The 26,884-nt window shown below is 31.6% G+C and overlaps 2 protein-coding genes and 1 pseudogene across 5 annotated transcripts; 1 reads left to right on the top strand and 2 right to left on the bottom strand.

Annotated features, from left to right (window-relative positions):
- Positions 1-18: 18 nt before the first annotated feature.
- LOC111286377 (uncharacterized) lies at positions 19-5,118 on the bottom strand. 3 transcript variants are annotated; one of them, XM_022876299.2, is made up of 11 exons: positions 4,568-5,118; positions 3,675-3,797; positions 3,499-3,595; positions 3,266-3,301; positions 2,859-3,046; positions 2,643-2,745; positions 1,842-2,023; positions 1,696-1,773; positions 1,294-1,396; positions 1,119-1,212; positions 19-581 (listed from the first exon to the last, which is right to left on the bottom strand). In XM_022876299.2, exons 1-11 carry the CDS (start codon positions 4,870-4,872, stop codon positions 235-237), a joined length of 1,656 nt encoding a protein of 551 aa, XP_022732034.1. In that variant the 5' UTR covers positions 4,873-5,118; the 3' UTR covers positions 19-234. The 3 variants fall into 3 exon arrangements, with proteins under 3 accessions (XP_022732034.1, XP_022732037.1, XP_022732035.1); XM_022876302.2 differs by having other exon boundaries at positions 3,675-3,792; positions 4,568-4,748; XM_022876300.2 differs by lacking the exon at positions 3,675-3,797 and having other exon boundaries at positions 4,568-5,000.
- A 480-nt stretch (positions 5,119-5,598) lies between these two features.
- LOC111285905 (LOW protein: nuclease-like protein) lies at positions 5,599-7,010 on the top strand (the record flags this gene model as incomplete). Its single annotated transcript, XM_022875568.2, is given in 2 exon segments — positions 5,599-6,007; positions 6,010-7,010. Coding segments are annotated over 2 exon segments (1,191 nt in total), but the record flags the coding sequence as incomplete, so codon positions are not given.
- A 7,392-nt stretch (positions 7,011-14,402) lies between these two features.
- LOC111284405 (cuscuta receptor 1-like) lies at positions 14,403-23,058 on the bottom strand (annotated as a pseudogene). Its single transcript, XR_016343345.1, has 10 exons — positions 22,670-23,058; positions 22,398-22,503; positions 21,377-21,441; positions 20,910-21,062; positions 18,520-18,594; positions 18,151-18,306; positions 17,942-18,022; positions 17,222-17,374; positions 16,942-17,088; positions 14,403-16,750 (listed from the first exon to the last, which is right to left on the bottom strand). The product of XR_016343345.1 is annotated as a cuscuta receptor 1-like (transcript).
- Between the last annotated feature and the right edge of the window lie 3,826 nt (positions 23,059-26,884).

Genomic DNA, 26,884 nt, shown 5'->3' with positions numbered 1-26,884 from the left:
TTCATGCATATATCCACATTTGGGTAAATTACGCACTGATTAATTTAAGGATAAGGATTCGAATGTGAAATCACAAGCTTTTTGTAGTGCTAGAAAGAGCTATCCTGCTTCCCTTCATTCTAGATCATCAATCCCTTGAAATTATTGACATTTACTACCTAAAATGAGGCCTGTATCAGTGGGTACACCCTATTCACAAATATGTACTAGTAATTGTTTCGAATTGTTTTCTCATCACGAAGATAGAGCCTTCTTGATATCCGTTGAGGCCAAAAGCGTTAAATACTCGTGTATGGCTTCACCTTCTTTCGTAACTTCAATGTCATAGTCTGATAAAGCATCCGCATTTCCTATGTCTCTTGCAAGTTCATCTTCCATCTCCACATCCCGTTCTTCTTCTCCAGCAGTTGACGGACCTTCAACAGGATCATTATCACTCACACTATCGGAGTTCACATTGTTAGGCTCTGAAGCAGGATTTCCATTGCTGTTAGCATCAACAGTGGGGAATGGCTCAGATTCTGACATCAGTCGACTCATTGTCTGCTCCACTGTTTCACCAGCCTGAACAGCAGCAACCACTGAACCCAGGAAAAATATTAGAAATGCTACTAGGAAAAATCTTTTGAGCTTATGAGGATAAACAAGTGGCAGTTTCGGCAAATGCTTTTATCAAATTTGAATCCTCTTGCACACTAGAAAGATTTCACAATTTCTTTTTTATCACAACTCATATCCATTCATGAATTTGGCAATGTGGTGCTTGAAGTACATTTTCCAGTAAACTGGACAGATTGCAACCTGTCTATACCATGTCAAAGATATAATGTCTGTTATATGAATTTTTAGTTTGCTCCAATCATTCTTTTGAGTTACATGATATATTTTTCTAACAAAAAGTAGCTGCCAAATTGTTTAGAATGTTAAGTAACAAAAAAATATCCTTTCTCCTTTTGTCTTGATTTGACCATTATGAAACCTAACAGAGTTTAGCTATACATTCCGCAAATTTTAAATTTGTCCCCTCCCCTCCCCTCCCTACACCACGACACAGATACACACATGCACACTCAATACACATTACCCAGTACAGCAGTTTAGAACAGTTTCCTCATTACCTCTTGATCGGTCAAATCCCATGGATACAAGCTCTTCGATTCTAGCATCTGCAGTCCGTTGCTTTCTTTTCCTTTTCCTTGATTCAATATCAAGCTGCAGACAAACATAATCAGTAAGAGCCAGATAGCAAATAAAATTGAAAATTAGGAAAGTTTGATGCAAAAAGCAGCCAACCTGTATGGCAGAATTAGTTTCTGGATTTGTCAGATCATCTAATGCCTTTTGAAAATCATTCTCATTCATTCGAAGGGCTTCTGCAGCAAGGTTCTTCTCAAATCTGCCAAGTCAAAAATGTCTTAGCCTTTTCCATAAAAACAAAAAAAAAAAAAAGAGAAAGTTTTAGCTTTCTGTAGGAAAGCTTTTAGTATGCATCAATAGTCGTGGATGGTACAATGGAGGGTTCAATACAACCTTAATAAAGTATCCTTGTTTTTTTATTTTCCTTTCATGAATATGAAGCTATGATAGGAAAACTTGAACTTTCAGCGACCACAAATATACACCAAAATGGTAGTCATCATATCACATTAACAAGATTTAAAAAGACAAACAAGAATACAGTAGTTCCCCGCTCACCCAATGGCAACTAATTCTTTCAATTTCTCAAGATTCACAGCCTTCTTCAGTGGTGTTACTCCATATTGTTTTTGCTCCCTGAAAATTTGTTAAGTTAATTATTTGTACACAAAAGGGAATATGCCAGTTACATATATTATACCCACATCATTTCCATTCTAAGCCGGATATCATCCTCTCGCTTTTGTGCTCTCTTTGCCTTTTCCTCAAAAAGAAATTCAACAGCACTCCCTATATCTTGATTGTTCAATCGTAATGCCCTCCTTGCATCACGTTCCTTGAAGCCCATGCTCATAACGTGAGATAATGCTTCATCAGGCACTTGTAACTGAAATAAGCAGCAAAAAATTGTGCTTAATGTTGGAGAAGGATGCAAAGGCATTATGTAAAGAAACAATAAGAAAACAGAGGTGGCAAAAACAAAAGATTGGCGAGAAAAAAAAAAGTTGAATGTGGTAGAAGGAAGCAAAAGATGAGCACAATAAACTTTTGATAACCCCAAGTACTTGCTGAAGAATTTGACCCATTTAATAATATCTGAATGTATTTTAACCTTTTTAAACTATTGATATATGTTATTTCTATTAAATTTAACCAATATTATTTTCAGCAAATAAAGTTGCGATAATACAGCAAGCAAAATAATTGCAAATCCAGTCTTATAATTCTTGGTTCATGAGATATGCCATTACAGGCTCCCTTTTATCTTCCCATTGAAGCCAAAACTAAACCTGCACTCAAGAAATAGCTGCTTGTATGCAGATAAGGGTATATATAGGTTATTGAGAAGAGAAGACCAGTGGTGGTCCCCCTAGACCGACCAAATCAACTAAGAAAAAAAGGAAAGTAACAAAATTCTCCCCTTTCATTACACTAGAAGAAAAATGGAGCAACTGGAACAAGATATCTGAAAAGAGCCAGCTGCTTTGGACTATAATTAGAGTAACCTGTGAGAATTTTGCTTGAGCAGAGGTCAGTGCCTTTGTTGATTTATCAAACTGACCATTATGATATGCCACCACCCCTTCCAACAACTCCAATCTCATATGTCTACAAAGAAAGCATGCAAAAGAGATTAGCCTCACATTGCAACCTCCAGCATTCTGACTCAAGGCCAGAAACATAGACATTGAGTCACTGAAGCAATTTTGCAAAGTACTCACAGTGCAAGCTCTGGCTGGCAACCAGCTTGAAGGAGTCTAACACGGGAAAAATCCTTCCCGTGGCAACGTTCAAGTCCTTCTCTGGCCTTTTCAAGGCGCATTCCTGCAACTGAAAGCCAACTGATATCTTGAAGCAAGAAATAGCACCACACCATGTCTATTTGCAGTATCGGTACATTGTCAATAAACTGCAAGCAGACATATACAGCCAATATGTATTGGACATTGAGTCAAATCAAAGAACAAGCATGCAATTATTCTATAACAACTGCATGTTTAACATTATAAAAGGATTATCGAAATGCTAAAGCGACTTTTAGTTATTTCCATAAACTATAAACCGAACTGCAGCACGGGTTAAAAGTTATTCTGAAAATGACCTTTAATTCTAAGAAAGAATATCTCACCTCAAGGACCTTGGGATCACAAAGAGAGAAAGCCTCCTACAAGAAAGAAATAAGATACTTAAATTAATTAATTGTCAAACTCACAGAGAAACATTTTACTATATAACCTTATCATCAGCTTTGCAGATAAGAAATGTTCATAAACTGCTATTCTAAGAATCTGGATACAAGCAAGAAAAGATTTGAAGAAAGTAGAGTGTTGAAGTAAATGAGGGAAGATACTAGCAACGAACCTCCCCCATGGTGAGCACTTCCAGTGCATCTTTATACAGTTGTCTCCTAATTAGATTCTTTGCATTTTCGTGAAGCATCAGGCCCATCATTACTGCCCTGTTTAAAGACATTGATATCTTACTTTAGTTGTAAAAATGAGGGCCAATGTCTTAAAACCTAGGACTAAATACCATACTGCTGATCAGTCTCAGTTCCTAATTGTACTTTTTGCCCTCCCTGGTTTTCCAGTTCAATATTGAAGTCATCAATTGGTAATGAACCATCTACATGTCTCTTGGAAAGTGCAGTGGCAGCTGCCCTGCCAACAGAGATTACTAAGGATAGTAATTGGAAAATTTGCAAAACAATATGCAATGGTACTCAGAAAATACACCGAAACAAATTATTTTCCCAGCCCACGAACTCCTGAAAAGATGATCACTTCATATTGCAGGAAAACTATAAAATTGTCATATCCATTCATAAGATTCCTTTTCATTCAAAAAAACTTGGAAGCAGGTTCTTATACTCTTTGCAAAAGGTAAGTCCTTGCTTCATCTAAAATGTTCAAAGAGTAGACACATTTTTGAAGGTATTCCCCCCACTTCAGATAACAACACTGACACTTCTGCAGTTAAAGCCAATAGGTTCTCCAAGTTGGATGCTCAAGATAATCTCAACTTAAGGTAAACTATAAAGGACCAACATCTCTCAACACTGCAACATACTAGTATTTCACACTATCAATTCAATCATAGACTTCAGACTACATTAGACCGCACTGATTTTAAGACGTAAAATATTATACCAATTCCATCAAATATAAGAAAACAGTAAAATCATTATAACTTATTGAACTAACTACACTTAAAACAATTAATTTTTCCTCATAAACATTAAAATCGTAAAGGTCATAAATTTTCCTCATTATAAAAATAAATTTGCTAACTTTGATTAAACCAAGAATTCCAATAAACAAGAACCCATTAAAAACCACCAAAAGAAATCACTTTTTATAAAAATATTGAATATTACAAATTGATCATTTAAAAGAACACATAGAGAGGGAGAGTTGACCAAAAGACTCACTTGACTCGAGCAAGTCTACGAGAGCGTTCTTCCTCAGCCATGAGTTCATGTTTCAAGGACTTGCCCTCATCAACAGACAGACGACTGGCCAGAATCTTAGCGTTGTTTTTGATACCCAATTGGCTTAATTTTTCAGTGCCATCACCATCTTTCAAAACTTTACCAGAAGCTATAAGGTTGATAGAGTCAGGACCTTCCACGTTTGATCGCTTGGCCACCTCTTCCCTCAACATTGCCACCGTCCAATTCTCCAATTCTAACTCTATCACCCCTACCCAGGTCCCCCCGATCCTTAATTTCGCCATCCCCAACAAGGAAATTTTTTGTTCTTTTTTACAAAGAGTGAAGGAAGAGTGTAAGAGAGAAAAGACTTCTCTCGTAAGGATGCTTTCGTGTGTACGGATATATGGGCTGAGGAGAAAAATGTTGTTATTAGGTTATGTTGTGTTTTTTCGACTTCTACTTTAGGTTTTTTAGCGTGACACTCTGTGTATGACTGCTTTTTCTTCTTTTTTTTTTTTTTTCAAATAAAACTAAAATTGCAGCGTCATGCTCAGTCCAACTTTCCTTTTCTTTTAATAAAAGCCATTTTCCTAAAATCTACAGCAAAAATTTAAACTTATAATTTGATGGAAGAAAAAATTTGTACTTAGATGAAATCTGAAACAAAAATTTGTGCATAAGTTAGGTTCTTTTTTTTTTTTTTTCCTCTATATAGGATGTAAATAACTATGATTGTTATTTATTAATGTGAAATTAATACAACAGTGTTCGAATTTTTTTAAGAAAAAAAAACCATAAATTAAAGCAAAAGGCAAAAGCAACAAATACATTAGACAGCATAAGCAACATGAACTACTACTAGTACTACCATCTCTCCGTCTCAGTCGGAGCTTCCTTTTTTACTAGTCTTCCACTTCACTTCCAGAGCCATGGCTGCCGGCGCCGGTCGGGGCAAAGCCACCCCAAGAACAGCCGCCACTGCCACCAAGCGCAAAGTCAGAAAATGCAAACCGAAAAGTCACCTATAAACCCCACAACTCGTTTCCCTCCTCTCCTCCGCCATCTCTGCCGCCCATTCCTTCCTCCTCCGCCATGATCTCTTGCTCCTCCCTTCCCAATGCATCTCCCTTGAATCCCTCATCTCCTCGCTCTCCTCTCTCCTCCCTTATCCTCCTCGACCCCCTCCATTTCCTCCCTCTCCTTCCCCTTGGTTCCACCGCTTCGTCTCTCTTCCCTCTTCCATCTCCGACCCCCTATGGTCCCGCTATTTCAGGATGTCTAAACCCACCTTCTCTCAGCTCCTTTTAACCCTTTCCCCTTCCTTTCCTCCCTATTTTTCTCCCGATTCCTCCCTCGCGGCCGCTATCTTCCGCCTTGCCCACGGGGCCTCTTACAAATTCTTGGCCCGTAGCTTTGGTTTTTCGTCCTCAGCTGACGCCTGCGTGCCTTCTACACCGTTTGCAAGCTGATAAATGATAAGTTAGGCAATTCCCTTGATTTTCAGGCTGATATCAGCCGTATTATGGTGGGTTTTGGGTGGATTTCGCTTCCCAATTGTTGCGGCGTTTTGGGTTTTGGGCATTTCGAGGTTGATGGACAGCTTATGGGTTCGAATGGGTCGGTTTTAGTTCAGGCATTGGTGGACTCTGAAGGTAGATTTTTGGATATCTCAGCTGGTTGGCCTTGCAGCATTAAACCCGAATCGATTCTACATCAAACGAAGCTTTTCTCACGAGTAGAGGAATCGCGAGAGTTGTTAAACGGGCCTTGTTATAAGCTTAGTGATGGAAACTCTGTTCCTCAATACATGTTGGGCGATTCTTGTTTCCCTCTCTTGTCATGGCTTATAACCCCTTATGTGAGGTCCAATGAGGAAGGAGATAGTTTCGGTTCACCGGAGAAAGAGTTCAATGCGGTGCATAGTCGAGCAATGGAGCTGGTTGGGGTGGCGTTTGGGAGAGTTAGAGCTAGGTGGCAGCTTCTGTGTAGGAGGTGGAAAGAGGAATGTGTTGACTATTTGCCGTTTGTGATTGTCATGGGGTGTTTGTTGCAAAATTTTTTAATCAAGTGTAGCGAGCCATTGCCAGAAGACAATGTAGCGAACTCAAGGGAGAACGAAGAGGAGCTGAGGCCTGTCTCTGAAGAAGAGGGGGATAAGAGCGGGCGGAGGATCCGGGATGCCATTGCTCATCATTTGTATCGGGTTAGTTTGAGAAAATGAATGCCATAATTGTATGCTCGTAGGGTCGTAGCTGTAGTTTACTCTCCACTTGATAAATTGTTTGTGAATGCTTTAATGGTATATAGTATTTGCTTTTGATACAGTTTACTGAGGGAAATATGTTGATATCTTTGGATACAATGCAGTTTCCAATACGCATGGTGTAGAAATCTAAAATGCTAGTTCAAAGATTATTTCTTCAATGTTGCAAATTTGCCCACCCATAGCACAAAGCAGCTAGTTAAAGAACTTTAGATTAATGTCAGCGCAGAAGTTGAAGTTAAACAATTGTAATTCTTCTTCTCATTCAAGTATAGAGAACAAGAACATAGAAATAAAGGGGGTGCTACATGAACGTTGGTAGATTGTTGTAATTAAAATTGAAACCGTCTTCCAAATTTCTGATTAGTCCTCCTAAGAACACCATATATATATATATATATATATATATATATGTATATGTATGAAACAGCCATGTCTTAGACACCATTAACTTTCTCCTACCATCCGATGAATTTGACTTGATTAACCTTAAATCTGTCATGATGGAGTTCTTGTATGCAGATAGGTGCACAAAGAAGATTCTTTTACCAAAAGGAAATATTTAGTAACATGCTCATGACCAGTTTTTCAGTTGTATTTTCCGAGGTCACTAACTGATACTTTGCAGTTGGACTTCAGCTGATAAATTGTTTTTCCTCACTTCGAAAACAACCAAAGAGTTGTTTTATCTCTTGACTCGTGCAAACCCGCCCACTCATGGCAGAAAGCTGCTATATTAGTAAACTTCAGTTTGCACATTGTTCTTGTTTTAATCACACGTAATCGCAAAATTCTTTCTGAACAATAAGTTGAAGCAGAAGGTTGAATTTTGACAATAGATTTTATTCCCTATCCTACAAGGGAAGGAGAAAACGAATATCGAAAATAAAAAGAGAGACTGTGGAGCATAACCCAGACTACCCTAGATGTTGTTGACACCTTCGTTTGGACGCATCCAATCAGGGGCGGATGCTTTAAAGAACCCAAAAATTTTAATTTTTTTTATATATATAATATTTTCATAATAATTTTGAATTTTTTTAATAAAAAAACTAGTTTGACTCCCTTAAACTTAAGTTTATTGTGTTGATATATATTATTCTTTATTTTATGTATTTATATTAGATATATAGTTATAAAAGTTATTTGTATCAAAATATTACAACTCTTAATTTCAAAAAAAAAAATTATAATTCTTTAACTTGTGTTTATTTATTATAAATAATTTTTAATTTAAAATGAATAATAAATTTGTCAACATTATATTTTCACAAACATGTAAATTTAAGTTTTATATATATATATATATATATATATATATGCTAGTATTATAATAATTAAAATTGATTTGACAAATATCCAATTGTGATTTTTTTTAATTAATTTTTTTACTATGTTCTGCATGTTTGTTTTTATTTGAAAATTATTACATATCAAAATAATTAATATGATTAGTTTAAATAAATTTTCATTTTTCATAATGTAAAAAATACCATGTAAAAAATTAGAATGTTTTAATTTAGGTATAAAAAATTTTACTTTATTGTTTTAAAATTTAATTTATTTAAAAAATATATGTTTTGATTTTTTTACTTTAATACTTTAAATATTAAATATTAAAAATGATAAAATAATGTGTTAATATTGTAAAAAAATAATGATTTTATTTTTATAAAGGATATTGTTAGTAATTTATAATTAGAAATTGTGAGATCAATTGTTTAGTATGTTCATTTTGTTATATATATGTTTACATATTAGCATAATTATAAGTGTAAGTTTTGTTATTATAGGTTTACATCTTTTTTTATTATTAATAAATTTGATATATTTAAAAAAAAAAATTATTATAAAATATTATTTTGATCCCTTCAAAATTAAAAATCAAGATTTGTCACCGATCATCCAAGTTCTGGTTTCGTTCCTAACAAAATCATTAAAGAAGACATAGTAAAGTGTACAGAGGAAACGTCCATGTATAAGAGCCGCCATATCTACTCACCATGTGATTAATTTGAATTAATAACTGTGGATCTGCAATAATTCCTATGTAATGCTACTCAATCAGCAAATGATGTTTCACCGATTCCTTGGAGATTGAAGAAATACTGTAACCATATCGATCTAAGTCAAGCTTAAGGGTATTCCCATCATGCAAAACACCATTATTATTAGCTTAGCTAAATCCGGTTCTCATAAACGCTAAGCACTTTTCGACTTTCTTTTAAGTCTTCTTTTTTTTTTTTTTCCTTTTTTATTTGTTGGTGTTGTTTCTTTGTTATCTTTCTTGATCGCTATCTATGTACATGTCTTTTATTAATGAAATTATTTTATGCCTTAAAAAAAAACACAATAAGATTAGTGAGAAACAGTTTCACTCATTACACCCGATTGAGCTAGAATGTGAGTAAAATAGTTTGCTTCTCTTAGAACATGAATAAAAGTGATTTTTTTTATCGCAGAAATTACAGATATTTATTCGTTCGGTTCGATTAATTTAGAATTAAATTATTCAAAATTGAATTAATCAAATTATATTATTTTATTTTCGTTAATCGAATCAAATTTTTAAATTTTAAAAATTAATTGATCGAATTTAATTTAATCGGTTCAATTATTTTTTTTTGATTAATTGAACAATAAATATATTTAAATTAAATTATATTTTAAACTCTTAATTCCTCATATTTTAAATAAATTAAATAAAATTATCTAATAAAATATTCAAATATCAAAATATTATGTTAAGAACTCTAACAAGTTATGAAATTAAATGATATATTTAATCTTTTTTTCATTTTATAATTGGATTATATTATATTTCGATTATAATTTTGGTTAATTATATTAATTTAGTTTTTGAATCGAATTAATCGAAAATCAAAATTTTTTAAAATTATTTTCGTCAATCAATTAAAATTAATTTGATGGTTAATCGATTAATCCAATTAAATTAGTTCGATTGATTAATTTGATTAAAACCGAATTATGCAAACTCCTAGCAGAAACTAGGTTGGTGATCTTGTTGAAAAAATCATTGTATTTCTATGGTCTATTGTCGATCGTTTCTGTTTAACCATGCAGTAGCTACTTTCTAATCACTTTCTATCATTATCTCCGGTATAGCACAGAGGTTCGCATTTACCACGATTAATAGGGCCTCATGAATTTTAAACAGCTCTGCTAAGTTTGAATCCACCATACCTATACTTTTGGACAAGATGAGTCCGACATGCCTTTTTGCGGTCTCTTATTACTCCACCAATAACTCTAGGCCCTGGCTTTCCAATAACTGAACCATCCACGTCTATCTTCCAACATCCTTAAAGAGGAGGAGTCCATTTGTAAACTGCCTCTTTGATTTGCTTTTTGGTGGGGATGAAGAGGCTGTCGGTGTTTTACTGTTCAGAAAACTAAGGTGGACGTCGGGTATTTAGCCTTCATCCACAATCCCAATCTTATGCAGCTCAAATTCAATATATCATCCAGCCCCAATGTTTTCTTGTTGAAAATTTTTTTCATTTGGCTCCAACCAGATGGACCACAAAGCTGCATAGAATAAAGTTTCCCAGATCACAACCTGATCCTTCTTATACATTAGGTCCTTCCAACTTAGAAACATTTCTTTTAACGATTTTGGCATTGCCCAATTAATATCCCATTTCTAGCAGAATTTGTAACATATTATGCATGTAGCTTTGCAGAACAGAAAGAGTTGATCCACTGATTCTGCCTTATCTCAGAAAACACATTTGTTCTCCATGTTGTTCATGTTAGGAAATCAACACGCACACGCACCACTCACGAATAAAATAATAAGTTCAAATAAAAAATAAAAACACAAAAATATATTTATTTTGATCCAACTCAAAATGACATATTCTAAACCCAATCCACTAACAAATAAATCTTTTCAATTGTGAAACTTTTAAAATGAGAAAAGTTACCAAAAACTACTTACTCAAAAAATAACCCAAAATCCAATTACACATTTTAATAACCTACTTACTTAGTTATTCTCTTAGTGTTTAACTATCTAGGATTACCAAACCAAAATCAAAATATCTTATTTATTAAGGTGAAACATCTTATATCTTTAGTAAACTCTCGATGTGAGATACAAGATAAACTCAAAACTCTTATAATTTTTTATGTGAGATTTTGAGTTTTAAGGCAAATCCCAATAAATTCTCCCTTAACATGAATATCCAAACACTTTAATAATATCTGCAAAGCTGGCACGCTTGTCTTTCTTCTTTTTTTTCATCACAAGAATCTCAGCAACTGAGACTCCATCAAGTATGTACAAGTTATTTTTAACCATATTCCCTTGTAGAATCATATTACCATTCTTGTACACTTTCAATCAATCATTACTGCCATAATATATATACTCCTGATAAGCTAACTCACCTAAAGTAATCAAATTATAGCTATAACTCGGTATATACCTTACATGATGAAGCATCTTACTAGCACCATTGTGAAATCTAAGGCGAACACTCCCAATGCCTTGAATCTGTACTTTTCATTGTTAGCAACCATAATATCCTCATACTTCTCATTCTCATCCAACTCCATAAAACAACTCTTATCATTGTAGACATGAACTGTAGCAGCTGAATCTAAAACTCAACCTTTATCACTTTTCAAAGTCTGAGTCTCATCTGCACAAATTGTAGAAACGACATCATCATCATCAGACACAACAGTAGCAATATCACTTTTTTTTTTTCATTTGATGTTTTTTTCATTATTTGTCTTTTTAAAAGCAATAATATTCTTGCACCCCATTTGGATTTGTTTCTTTTTACCACAATAATAACATTCTATATTACTATAATCTTTGTCTCTTGACTTGGATCTCTTTCTTAATCCATCAATCCTCTTTTTAGTCCTCCTTTAATCAAAACACTTTACAACTAGTGTAGAGGTGATGAGTTCTGTGTTCCTATAAACCTTTCGTTCTCACACAACATGGCAGTTACATCATCTAACTTCAAAGTAAACCTACCTACCAACAAAGTCTAAACTAAAGGCTTATAAGACTTGGGCAAAGATGACTTCATTTTCTAACTCATCAACAGAAATCACCAGCAATTGAGAAACCAATCTATTAAACTTATTCATGTTATTATGAAGACTCATACATTTTTTCATCTTCAGAAAATATAGATCTATCTTCAAACATAATCTATTAGTTAATGACTTTGATGCATAAATAACCTTAAGCTTATCCCATAAACTCTTTAGAGTACTCTCAATCAACTTACTATACTTTACCCCTAGGGCTAGTGCCAATCTAATTGTACTAATAGCTTTCTTCTTAATTCTATTCTAATTACTATCAGACATTCCTACAAGCTTACTATTCGCTAATGCTTGATCCAACTCTTGCTGTACTAGTAGATCTTGAATCATACTTTGTCATAACATAAAATTACTCTTTCCATCAAATAACGAAATCTTAAACTTAGGCATAGGTATACTAGACATACCTTTTTCAAACATCTTGAAATACTTTCTCTACGATCTCTTAGGCCTGCTTCTTCTTTTCACGAACCTTAAAACCTTAAACTTCACTCTGATGCTATTTGTTAAGAAATCAACACGCACACCCAACATCCACGAATAAAATAACAAGCTCAAATTAAGAATAAGAACACATAAATATATTTATTTCGGCTTAACTTAAAATTACCTACTCTAAACTCAATCCACTAGCAAATAAATGGCCTACTCCAAACCCAATCTACTAGTAAATAAATCTTTACAACTGTAAAACTTTTGGAATGAAAAAAATCACAAAAAACTATTTACTCAAAACTTAACCTAAAACCCAATTATATCCTTACTCGAAACTTAACCAAAAACTCAACTATACCCTTTAATAGCCTACTCACTTAGCTATTTTTTTGGTAACTAACTATCTAGGATTATTAAACTAAAACTAAAATATCTTATTTATAAGGGTGAAACTATTTATATTTTTATTAAACTCCCGATTTGAGATATAAGATAAACTCAAAACTCTTATAATTTTCGATATGAGATTATGAGATTTAAAGCAAATCCTAACAGTTCAAACAAACTCTTGCATGGAGTACTTCCAATACAGGAATGCTTCCTCTCAGTGCGTTCCAGCAAAAAATCTTGACTTTTGGCGGTGCTATCCTTTTCCATATCCGACTCTCTGTTGGACTTAGAGCATTGTCGAGCTTCAATATTTCAGCTCTGAAAGATTTAGGCCTGTAGACCCCGTTGGTAGCGTGAGACCATAATTCTTTCCTGAACTTCCTTCGAGAGAGTTTAGTAGAATCATAAACTTTTCAAGAATATCCTTTCCCAATCAAAAACTTGACGCCTGAGGGGTATGTTCCAGTTCCATACATTTCCATTCCATTCACTAAATTCATTTACCAGCCCATTTTTTTTTTCTGCCAAAGCATAGATTCTTGCGAACTTCTCTTTCAAGATTAGACCATTTAGCCATCTGTTACTCCAAAAAAGAATTTGTGATCCATTACTTGTGTGCACAAGGAAAAAAACTAGAATTTATGAGGTTAGAAAATCAGAAGTCCAGCGGTTTTGTATGTCACTCCACTTCCATTGTAGCTTCTTAAGGTGGGAACTGCTAACTTAGCATCAACCTTGAAAGTTTATATGGATCTACTTTTTTTTCACTTATTTTATTATTTAATAAATATTTTTTATTTTTATTTAAAAATAAGAGGTTAATTTTTATACATGTCAATGAAGTTTTTATATTTTATATGGGAGATTAAAAAATTAACAAATATATTTTTAATTATTTTTAATACTTCCTATTGTTCCTACAAAAATATGTATAAGTAATTGTATTAACCTATGAGATTTGATACCTGTTTATCTTCAATAGAGATGGAATTTTAAGGGAAAATTTTATGTAATTCTTGGTAGTTTAATAATTGATCAGAAAAAAAAAAGTTAATAACATGGATTCAATGCTTAGGATTATATCTAGATAATTTGTAGAGTACCTTCTTTTTGTTTAAATCATTTTGAGTAAAATGCATTAGGCATTTAGTTATTTTTGTATAATATTTTATTTTCATTTATGATATTTAAAATTTATTTTTTTTCATCTAAAATGTTTTATTGATGTTCCAAATTGATTACCATCAATAATTGTTAAATTTTCAATGGAATTCGTCACAACAATTTCACGTAAATAGTCATACGATGTAAATTTAAATTTAAAAAATTGACAAATAGTGAAATGGATGAATTTATAGGTTTAAAAAATCATGATGAAAATTTTGAATTTTAAAAATTATGAATGAAAATAAAATATTACATAAAAATCATGAATGTATGATGTAATTTATTCTTATTTTCCTTTTTACTATATTTTGCTTTCACAAGATCCTCGTAATAATTAGGATCTATCCTTCCCCTTCATGTAATCTCATGGAAAAGGAAACATATATACTTCATTAAGTTGAAATTAACATACTTTTAGGATATTGGCGGAAATTTAATAAAAATTTTCGATCACTAAATAAATCTTTTAAACTAAATTGTATGAAAATATAGTTTTCTCAAGTTAACCGTCACTTATTGGAGAACAAATCAGGCATTCCAGCCTAGCTTTAATAACTTTACAATTCACCAAACCAAACTATGAGGTAATAGATCAAAGACCTAAAGAACCAATATATAGAAATCGAAAACCAGCAAAGAACAAGGCTAAGTGTTGATACATTTCCCAATGAAATAAAACCAAGCTCGTCGCCAATATGGATTTATGTACAGGATGGTAGCAATTGCCATTAAAACAATTGCGTAAGAAACCCAAAAGCTCACATAAAAGACATACTTATCCATCAAACCGCCTTCTTCTTCCCCGTTTGAGGCAAATGGCATTGTTGCGGGTGAATCTGTTTCGGGGCAATTTTTATGTAATGGAGGTCCACAAAGAAAAGGATTCCCTAGGTAACTGTTTTCATCGAAGGTCCCAAACTGAGCTTTTTGATCTGGAATGCTCCCTGACAAATTGTTGTATGACACGTTGAAGACCTCTAGAGCATTTAACTCAATCAATTGAACAGGGATTCTTCCGTTTAACTTGTTGTGAGATAGGTCCAAACTCTCAATCTGCTTAAGCTTCGAGAATGTTGAGGGTACAACTCCAGTCAAATTGTTATGCGACAAGTTTAATGAACGGATGTCACTCAAATTTCCAATCTCAAAGGGGATTTCACCTGTTAGTCTGTTGCAGGACAAATCGATTCCAGACATGTACTCAAGAATCTTACCTTTGTATGTGTAAAAACCTCTCTTTGTTGTATAATCCACCCGTTCTTCGATATAACTCTCATCGATTAAAGATACAAGGATTGCCTCAAATGCTTTTAAATTATCCCTTTCAAATATTGTCATTCCATAATAATCAGCTCCCTCCAATGTCGAACCAAAATAGAAAGTTTCCGTCCCTGTTAAAGACTTCCCAGCGTTTGGCTCAAGAGTTAAATTACCCAAACAAGAAGGTATAGGACCAGAAAGCTTGTTTTGAGAAAGATCCATGATGCTTAATGAGTATGATTCACATAGCTGAACCGGAATTCCCCCAATCAAATAATTGGCTTTCAGAAGAAGGACACTCAAAGCTGAAAGAGTACCAAGCCAAGATGGAATTTCACCGGTCAAATAGTTTTCACTAAGGTCTAAAGTCACCGGTGAAGAGCTGTTAAATAATACACCTGCCAAGTTACCAGTTAATCTATTTTTGCTCAAATGAAGATGTCTGACAAATCGTGCATCAAAGCAAGATGGTAGTGGGCCAGAAAAGTTATTTTGTGAAAGGTCCAAAATCTCAAGGTCATTCAAATAGCACAATTCCATCGGAATGGGACCTTCAAGGTGATTATTGGATAAAGCCAATGCCATCAAACCTGACATATTCCATATCCATCTTGGGAGCTTGCCAGACAAATTGTTGTGACTTAAATCCATATCAACAAGGGAAGGTATACTGGTTGAGATATCAATACTAGGTATCTCTCCATCAAAATTATTGTTATCTAAATATAACATGTATAATGAATATAAGCTAAATATCGTGGGGGCTATCTTCCCACTCAAATTATTATTCGACAGTCCAAGAAACCGTAACAAGTCACTCTTTCCAAACTCTTCTGGTATTCCTCCGGACAAATGATTAAATGACAGATCTAAATGTAAATTAGTGTCCAAACCACCCAGACAAGGAGGAATATTACCTTCAAGGGTATTGTCAGCTAAGTTTAATTTGCTTAAATGTGGAAAAGTTGAACAAATGTTTGTTGGAATTTGACCCTGTATTTTGTTGTCAGATATATCAATAATGGACATGTTTGGATTTGCGTGTAAAGGCAACTGGAGCGAGCCCATAAAAGAATTTCCTGCCATTAAATATGCTTCTAATCTTGTATTGTTCACTAACAACCAAGAAGGAATCGTTCCTCCAAAATTGTTAAATGAAAGATCAACAATACTCAAGTCATATTGGTAATGGAGGAATTTGGGAAATTCATTGTGGAGTTCCTTTGTTGTACAATTTGACATACGGAAGACTCTTAGTTGGAACTTTGGAATCCAAGTTTGAGAGGGAGGCTCTTTTACTAACTTGTTTTGATTGCTTGAGAGGACCTTGAGGTGTGAATGGTTTGCAAATGATATGAAAAAAGCCGGAACTTGAAATAGATTTTTTGAAAGAGCAACGAATCTAAGCAATGTAAGATTGCCCAGAGAAGTGGAGGCATCATTTTCAGTAAATCGATTGTCGGAAATATCCAGATAACGGAGAGATGATAAGTTACCCAAACATGAAGGAAGTGTTCCTTCAAGTGCATTTTCACTAAGATCCAACGCCTCAAGATTCCGTAAATCACACCAGCCTGTAAAACAAATCCATGTATGATATTTCAAATTTCACGTTCATTTATGTTTAAGAGGATCAAAAACATTTAAGGAGGAAATATAACTAAAGAAATTTATTCAGTAAGATAGGTGATCAAGAAATCTGTCAAAGATCAATGATAAAAATTGCCTAATCTTCCTTTATAAAATTATGTCATAATTAATTTACCTTTAGTAGGTAAGGTTCCAATCAATCCACAACCAGACAGTGACAAAGTTTTAAGAGAAGCAAATACACCAATGCTTTGAAGAATGTTGTTATTGAGATATGAATTATCCAGCAATAATTCCTCAACTTTGCTCGATACATGTAACTCTGCAAAAAATGAGATGTAAATTTGCAAGAAGCATTACCTTATCAGATCACGTTAAGCGAATAAAATTTTAGTATATTAAAAGTATTAAACTATCACTTACCTTCTTGAACAGAAAAAAAAAAAATCACATACCTTGTGCAGAAAAAGTGTCGTTCAAGTTATTGCCTCTTAAAAAGAGGGTCTTGACTGATGAGAATGTCTCAACAATTTTTAGTAGTGAAGCAGTTCCATTGATGAACACCCCGTCTAAATAAGCAACTTTTAGCTTTCCCAAACTTTTATTTTCTGTAAGAGTGAAATTATTGATGTCATTTAGCTTTCAGAATTAGATGATAAATAATAAAATTGTCAAATTTTATGGACAAGATTTTATTTAGATAAAGAAAACAGAAAAAAAAAAAGTACATCTGTTATATGATACATAAAATTTTTTGTTAAATAAATTACTCATCAGAAGGAGAATAAAAATATTGCTGCTTATGTTATCTCAAGAAATTAAAAAAAAAAAAAAAGGTAAGAAAAGCAATTAAAAGTACAACAATACCAAAGAGAAAAAAATAGGCATAAACAATTGAATTTTTTTAAGAAATTACATATATATAAATTAAATTATGATTTTTAACATTATGACTTGATACATTAACTTAAAATCATATATTTTTTAACATTATATTAAAATATTTTTAAAAAATTAATATTTTATTATTTTTAAATATATTTTAAAATTAAAATTAAATAAATTTTCAGATCAAAGCAAGCTAAATCCAATTTTCAAAACTCATGTTCAAAATTTGGTCCGGAAACGGATCTAATTATCACCTCAAATAGTTATATATTAAAAATTTGAAATACATTTATTTTTAGGGGCCACAAATTTGTTTACCACATTATAGCTGATGTTTAGCTCCTTTAAGTCATTCAAAGCATCTAGCTCTATGAAGATTTACAAATAAATTTAAATTAAATCACACAGATAAGTAAAATATGTTCTCTAAGTCAATGTGATAACTTAAGAATTACTTTGATTGTTTAAAAAAGACTTAAAATATATATAGTTCTACTTTTAATATCGATTGAGCCTTTAAATTGGTTATTTTTTATATTTAAAGACTTAAGATTCGGAAGCTCACCAAACGCTGCCAATATGCTGTTATTGAAGGAGTTCCCACTCAAATCAAGCTCTTTTAAATTGATCAACTTAAGTTGCCTCTCACCATCTACAAAAGATTTAGATAATTAAATTTATTACCAATAAAAGTTTTACCAATATATATATTTGTAAGATCTTGAATCAAAACTTAAATCAATTAATGAATTTAATTATTTTTAAAATATGATATTTAACAAATTTAAAATTTAAAATTTAAAATTATTAAGAGTTTTCTCTTTTATCAAACTATAAGTTAATAAAGTAAAATATCGATGCATACCATGGGAAGATATGAGGCTCTCAAGTTTGTTGTCGCTCATATCCAACTTCTCCAACTTTGCCAAACTATTCAATACTATCCAAATCAATCAAATACTCTTTATGTCAGTCCAGTTAGGTAATTACCACAAAAATACAGTACAACTACTATATGATACATACATTTTTTTATTAAATGAGTTACTCATTAAAAAAAGAATAAAAATATTTCAGTTTATGTGATGTCAAGAAATAAAAAAAAAAACAAAAGTAAGAAAAGCAATTAAAAGTACAATAATACCAAATAGAGAAAAAATAGGCATAAACAATTGAATTTTTTTTAAGAAATTACATACATATATATAAATTAAATTATGATTTGTAGAATTAAGTAAAAGAAATCAATATAAAAGTCAAATTAACAAATTAACAACAAAACTAACGAATTGTCAGGTTGTCCATAAAAGCAAGTTATTGGACAGATTTTCTTAATATAATAACTAAATGGGCATTTGACAATAGTCAACCTCTCAATCTAATTAACTACTTAAATTTTATATACTTGATTTATTTAAAAAAAAAAAAAAAAAAACTCTATCAATGTTTTGCATTTGATTTTCGATCATATTTTATATTTAATAGTTTTTATTTTTTAGTGTAGAACTTCAACAAATTTACTAAAAGAATATTTTCTAAATTTTGATCTTTTAAGTAGTTTTGAGTTTTAAAATACCATCTACAATAGAAAATTTTAATTGTTTAATTAGAATCATGTTTATAAAGAATTGAAACACCATACTTCCAACGAATATAGCAATCAAACCAAAAGTTAAATTTCAGTGACTTGTCAGGTAATTAATAAGTCCTAAATTTTGTATGTTTTTATTCCATAGTTTCCCAAATATGCATGATTGAATTACTTTCTCAATTCTCCGTATGGTTTTTCCTTCTTTGAAAGTTCTCAAGAAGAAACCCCTAAAATCTTAGGAGGAGAGTTTGAGGTTTATAATGAGATTATAAAGTTATCTTCATAACTTTACATGAATTAAAAAAATTCACTCGGTCTTGGAAGCATCATCTTATATTAGCTACCATCTAAACAATTACAAACTAAAAGATTTCTTCCACCAAAAAATCTAATGATAAACATATTATAATTATGACTAAATTTGTTTATGGGTTGAACCAAACTTGATTAGTCATTCAAAAATTTTAATCATGATTTGGTATGTCAACCCAAAAATCATATATTTTTTAAAAATATATTAAAATATTTTTTAAAATTAATATTTTACTATTTAAAAATATATTTTAAAATTAAAATTAAAATTAAATAAAATTTTGGATCAAGGCAAGCCAAATCCAAATTTCAAAACTCATGTTCAAAAATTGGTCTGGGAACATATCTAACAATGACCTAAAATAGTTAATAAAATTTTGAAATACCTTTATGTTAAGGGGCCACAAATTTGTTCAAAGCATTATAATTGATGTTTAGCTCTTTAAGTCATTCAAAGCATCTAGTTTTGTAAAGATTTACAAATAAATTTAAATTAAATCACACAGATAAGTAAAATATATTCTCTTAAGTAAATGCAATAACTCAAGAATTATTTTGATTGTTTATGAAAGATTAAAAATATATGTAATTCTACCTTTAACATTGATTGATCCTTTAAGCTGGTTATCTCTTATATTCAAAGATTTTAGATTCGGAAGCCCACCAAGCAGTGCCAATATGTTGTTACTGAAAGAGTTTCAACTCAAATCAAGCTCTTCTAAATTGATCAACTTAAGTTGTCTCTCACCATTTACAAAACATTTAAATAATTAAATTTATTACCAATAAATATTTTACCGATATATATATATATGTATTTGAATTTAAACTGAAATTTAATCTCAATTGATTTATTTAATTATCATTAAGATATGATATTCAATAAATTTAAAATTTAATTTTCAATACCGATTTTCTTTATTCCCAAACTACAAGTTGATATCAATACATACGATGGGAAGATCGGAGGCTCTGAAGTTCGTTGTCGCTCATATCCAACTTCTTCAACATTGCCAAACTATTCAATACTATCCAAATCAATCAAATACTCTTTATGTCAGTCCAGTTAGGTAATTACCACAAAATTACAGTACATGAGGAGCTAGCTTTCTTTCAATATAATTCATTAATTTGTGACTTTACTGAAAAAATAAACAAAAGAGACCATGATGCAAAGCAAGTCGTGCATAGAACAAATAAATAAACAGTTTTCTTAGTTCAATTCCCCACAAATTAAATCCCCTGTTGGAACATATTCTTAATTCCAATATAAAAGTTTTTTTAACGGTTAAAAAAAGATTATGAAATAGTATTTTACGTACCCTTGTTTTGTTTGATGAACTTCTACGTACCTGTAATATCAATTGATCCTTGCAATTGGTTTCCTCCAATACTCAAGGACTTTAGACTTGATAGCCCACTAAGGTATGCTAAAGTAGTACTCTTCGAGAGATTATAACTCAAATCAAGTACCTCCAAATTTATCATTAGTTGTGTTTTCTTACCTGTAGAAGATCATGTGATTTCATTGAAACTTTAATTGTATAAATTATAAATATAAATTATAAATATAAATTATTTGTCTCAACAATTTTATCAGTAAAAATTTATAGATATGACTTTAATGTCAAATTCACAAATTAGTTGATTTACTCATAAATTTATGGATCCCATTTTTTGAGTTGATCCAATAGTTACATATAGCATAGTAGGAAGAACAAATAATTGGGGTAAAAGTGTTGGGACAAGCAGCATAACACTAACCTTTTATCTATGGACGACTTGAGAATTTAATTGAATGCATAATATCAATTCTTACCTTGAAAATACTGGAGGCTTTCGATACAATTGAAGCTTAAATCCAAGATTTTCAAGTTTGTTAAACTGTTCAATTATACTCAAGAGCAATGAAATATACGTTTAAATCCTATTAAAAATAAATTAAAAAAGCTTTTAAAATAATAAGAATTGACTTTAACAAAACACTACTCACATCATCAAAAATAATTATAATTACTTAAATCAAGAGTCTTAAGATGAAAGCCATTTAAAATAGAATAAGAAACCTTAAATTGCATTTAAAAAATTGAATTTGGAAAAAGATTTAGATTTCAAATTTTTAATATAAAAGTGGCAAGATTGATATAGTGTATAGATTTTGAACATTGCTAGTGAAAGATGATAACATCTCATTAATAAATAAATATCAACTCTTAAAATAAATATATAAAAAATTAATATTTTTTTAAACACTTACTCATTAATTAATTAGGTAATATTATCTAATTTTATTAATTTATTAATGAGATGACATCAATTTATTTAATGACAATATATAAAATTTATACACTAATTAACAATTTATTAAACATAAACTCAAAGTGGCAATTGATTGCATCTAATATTCAAGAATTTTATAATTTTTAATTATTTTTAAGCCATAGATTTGCTAGATATTTATTTAATGATAGATTTGAAATACCCTAATTTAAAGAAATTAAAATTTATATATTTATAACCTTATATATATATATATATATATATATATATGCTTTGAATCTTAGCTAAACTTTTTAGATAAAACTAACACAACAAACCATATCCAAATTCAACCTCCAAAATTCATGCCGCCAAACATAGCAATATCACTTTTTTTTTTTTTTTTTTGGTATTGAAATGTTGTGATTTCTTATCACTTATCACTACCATAAAATCAATCAGATGATCTATAAAATATAATTTAAAAAAAAGACATTATATATAATATTATATACATGTATAAAAATGTTTTCCATTAGTGTATGGCTTTGAATTTATAATTGCCTGCTAGATATAGAGACTGATTGAGAGATGAAAGCTCAATTGAAGATGAGAAGATACTGTCATTGAAGAAATTATCAGATAAGTCGAGGATTTCCAAATTGCTTAGTGCAGATGATAAACTTACTGCAAGAGAGTTCTTGGTCATAGGTGGCTTAATTTTGTAAGTCAAAAAGAAGCAAAATAATAATAATAATAATAATAATAATAATAATTTGAAAAGAAAAAAATCAGTGACCTGAATTTTCGTTAAGCAGAGATAAATCAATCAAAGAGATGAAAGGCAACAAACTTTCGTTGTGAACAAAATCAGCTATTTGATTCCCTCCCAAATACAGACTCTTCAATTCCTGAAAGGGGAGAAATAAAGAGGCATTGAGATACCAAAGACCTCCCGATTTCCATTGTCTTGTAAAATTAAGAGAGAGTCCTATGACTCGTCTACTGGTGATGCTGCACTCAACCCCATTCCATTTACAACAATTCGAACCCTTCACATCCACCCAGTTGCTCAAAGAGTGGGGATCATTGAAGAAAGGTTTCAGTTGCAAAAGAGCAATTCTCTCGTACTACCAGCACCCCTCAGTCTCACACCACCCTTCTATGAATAACAGTATCGTCAGTATTATCCACAACCTTTTAGGCTTCATCATCTCAGTATGATCAAAATCACTCAACTGCTTATACCTCTATGCATTTGGTAACAATGACCCCTCGGCCGGGCTTTGTACTCAAGAAGGAACCTGAATATACCGAATATTTCCCAACATGGACCCCACTTGTTAATTGACTTTTGCTCTAACCGGTCCGTCTTAAATTGTCAATATTGTTTATTTTGAAAAGTTACTGTGGTCTATTGTTGTTTGCACAGTTTTTGCTTTTATTAGTTTGCATAAATATATATTTGTATGACATGTTTAGTATTCAAAATTATAAATAAAATAGAATAAAATGATATTATGAAGATAATTAAATTAAATAATATCATTTTGTCTTGTATTTAATGTGCATTAGGATTAGAATAATATAATTTTATTTTTTGAATAAAATTATTCTTTTTTAAAGCATATATAATTTAAATTATTAATGTACTTTTGAAGGTATAACATGATATAAGTTCAATCATATAAATTAAAAATAATTTTATCTATTTTAGGAAGATTGAATCACCTTATATCAAAAGATAATTAATCTTCTTTAAAATCCTATTCCTCTTTTTGTCTAAAAATAAAATATAATATAAAATAATTATTATCTTATTATAAATATCATCCTATATAATATCCATCAAATATAACCTATATATTATATAATAAGGTAGGAGCTTATCATTTGAGAAAGCTGACATAAATACTCACATTGACAACTTATTTTTTGACAAGGAAAACAATATTTAAATTATATTATTTATCAAATAACTTTATTAATAAATTATTTATATTTAAAATCAAAATCTTTCAATGATGGAAAATTTTGCTTAAAATTTGAAATCAAAACATATCAAATTCATAATTGATCTTCACTTTAAATTTAACCATAGTTTCAAAAATATAAATAAAAAATAAAACAGTATATATGGGGTCCCTAATCAATGATAAATTTGACTTTTTCCCTAACTTAAAACAGTATGAAAATTTGAATCTCACTTCCTACAATCTTTTTTATTGGGCGGTCGGCAAATTTAATGCAATGCCCTTTTGAAACCTACGCTTTGTCTTGATTTTAGATTGAAAAAGCCTCCCTCACTTCGAACTTTTTGTATAGAAAATTTAATATTAATTTAAAAAAAAAAGATTTAAAAACATCTTAATCATTTACAGCCTCCAAAAAATAGTTGTTAAAGATTAAAGCCTATGAAGTATAATTTAAAATTTTAACAACAATTATATATAAATTTAATATAATAAAAATATATATTTAAAATTTTTTGTTAACATAAATTATAATATATAATTTTTATATAAAATATAATATAAATATATAAATTTTAATATTTTATATGACATAAATATATAAATTATTAAATAAATGTAGAAACTCAAAACTTGAAAGTCTGAGCTAATTTCATTATTAGGACTACATGATTGTCAAATTCCGTCTCTAATAATTACACCTGCACCGAGAAAAAAATTTCCACAAATCCTTGTTGAAATTAATAAAATATGCAGAAAGTGCGGCGGTCCATGTAAGCTTCACATCTTGCATTGTGTGTGGCTCGTGATATTAGTTGTCAACCAAAAATTATTATTTTTTCTTTTGCCTACATTATGTGTCGGCAGAGTTATCAATGTCAAAATCCTCCCTCTCCGGATCCAAACGTAAAAAGCTCTTCAGATATGCTGATAAACCAAAAGATTTCAAATATAATGTGAAATTCTGCCCCTTTGCAGCTTCTGTGGAAATTACCTATTACCACGATCAGTCAGACGCACAAACGTCTTTTCGAAGAGACCTTGACTTTAACGTCAACGATGAAATGAACTCTCGCTTGAGCTATTATTAAAACGTGAATGTCTATGATGTATATCTCACATGACCAATGGCCAACGTCACCTGCCCTTAACCATGTGACATACATGTGATATGCCTTTTTACAACCGTTTAAGTAATTGATGGATTACAGAAAAATATTTTAGAAATTGCAACTAATAAATTTAAAATTTTTTAATTAAAAACAAAAAATTTAAATCAATGATGAAAATAATAAATTTCATCGATTAGTTTTTACCTCTTACATTTGTATAAGAAAATTTCTTACATCCAAATTAAAAATTTAACTCAAATAATTATTTCATTCAAAATAAAAAATTTGTAACACCTTCAAAGTAAAAAGAAAGTGGGACAACAATGGATGCAAGAAGGGGTTAAGAACACTAAGTTCTTCTACTGCATCCCAAATAGCAGATGAATAACAATTTTTCGAGCCATATTTACTGTATAGGAGCAAACAAGCAAGGAATGGAATGCCATTTCGAGAAGCTCATCAGGAAAGATACAGGGCTTTTTCCTTAAATTCTCTGCTTCAGACATTAAAATGCTATCATCAAGCCCAGTGCAAGAACTTGAAATTCGTTTCTTGGAGGAGGAAGTATTGGCTACTGTTAAGGGTTGTGGTGGTTGTAAACACCCTATTTTCTCCGAAATCTTTTCTCAATTGAGATTAATCTTAGTTCATTTGCAAAGATTTTTTCATTTTTGTTTTAGATTTTTTTTATTTCATATTTATTAATTTTATTTTTATTTTTTATGATTTATTTTTTTTTTTTTTATTATTATCTGATAAAAAAAAAGGTTGAAAGCTTGGTGATTGTGATGATTGTTATCTAGATGCTAATCTTTAACATTGGATGACTAATTGGAATTGAATTTAAACTCTGAGGTCTATATATCAACAATGAATATACAAGCTGGAGGAGGAGAGAAAAAAAGAAAAAAAACAGAGGAAAGATAGAAGAAGAATCCGAATAGGAGAGGGGGAAAGAAAAAGAAAAACAGAAGAAAAACAAAAGGGGGAAGCCCCGTCGCCACTAGGCCCTCAAGGCCTCTAATTGGTGGGAAACAACCATCAGAGGATGACAAGACGGATAGCTGCTTTAAGAGAAGCATAGGAGTCCAATATAGCAACTTTGAGAGAGGCAGTTTCACCAAGCCTGTGATACGTTTTTTTCCCAGCCATCCCGATTTCTGCCATCGTCCTAAGGCCAGTTCCTGCTGGAGTTTAAGTTGGATAAGCTTTTGGTGGTGATCCCTTCTCGCTTACGCTGGAGTCATTTCATTCCTTCTTTTTTTCGCCTTGCTTCATCCCTCTCTTTTCAGTCGAGTGTCTTTCGAACCTTCCAGCCTGAAGCTAGACTCAGTCCTATCATCTCACCAAGGTTCAGAGTCGGCACCAAGGTTCAGAGTCGGAGGCCATCGTCCATTTCTGTAATCATATGTTCATACGAAAACCATCTAGTGACGACAGGCTTCCGTTCGAACGTACTTTATGTATTGGGCGCTCCAAGTCTTTTTATTGGTTTCATCCCGCTGAGCCTTCCTTTGTCCCATGCAGTTGTTGGAGTTCGAAATCAGACTGCTGTGTTTAAGTCGTCTGGCCTAGCAAAGGGGGCTTGCAATTTTTTCTTCTATTCCTGACTTCTATGCCAATCGGAACCTATCTGGATTTCCTTTCATTACGAAATAGAAAGAAGAAATATGCCGATGCATCAGAACCTTTCTGTTGAAACTTGCTCATCTGAATGGCCTTAGCATGGCCCCTGGCAACCAAGCTGATGCAAAAGGAGAGCAAATGGTGCACTTGATAGAAGCATCGCATTCTTCAAAGCAACTCCAGCAGATGGCTTCCCATTCTGATAATAGTTCTCAAGGTTAGGTTTCCACATTTACCTTTCGGTCATATACTATCAGTTGTGCATCAAACCGTGCTGCTAGCAGTTATTTGTTCAAATCACCAGCGTTTGTAGCACAATCACAACCATGGCAATGCCTCAGGCTGGTATTGATTCGG

The sequence above is a fragment of the Durio zibethinus genome, chromosome 6 (assembly GCF_047325235.1).
Source record: "Durio zibethinus cultivar Kanyao isolate XHJ-2024 chromosome 6, ASM4732523v1, whole genome shotgun sequence".
Classification (NCBI taxonomy): domain Eukaryota; kingdom Viridiplantae; phylum Streptophyta; class Magnoliopsida; order Malvales; family Malvaceae; genus Durio; species Durio zibethinus.
This window is presented reverse-complemented; position numbering and strand designations above follow the sequence as displayed.

Coding starts and splice junctions, on each gene's coding strand:
- LOC111286377 (XM_022876299.2), bottom strand. CDS start 4,872: ATGGCGAAATTAAGGATCGGGGGGACCTGGGTAGGGGTGATAGAGTTA. Junction 3,596..3,674: donor GGAACTGAGACTGATCAGCA/GTATGGTATTTA, acceptor GTCTTTAAACAG/GGCAGTAATGATGGGCCTGA. Junction 2,746..2,858: donor TGCCAGCCAGAGCTTGCACT/GTGAGTACTTTG, acceptor CTTTCTTTGTAG/ACATATGAGATTGGAGTTGT.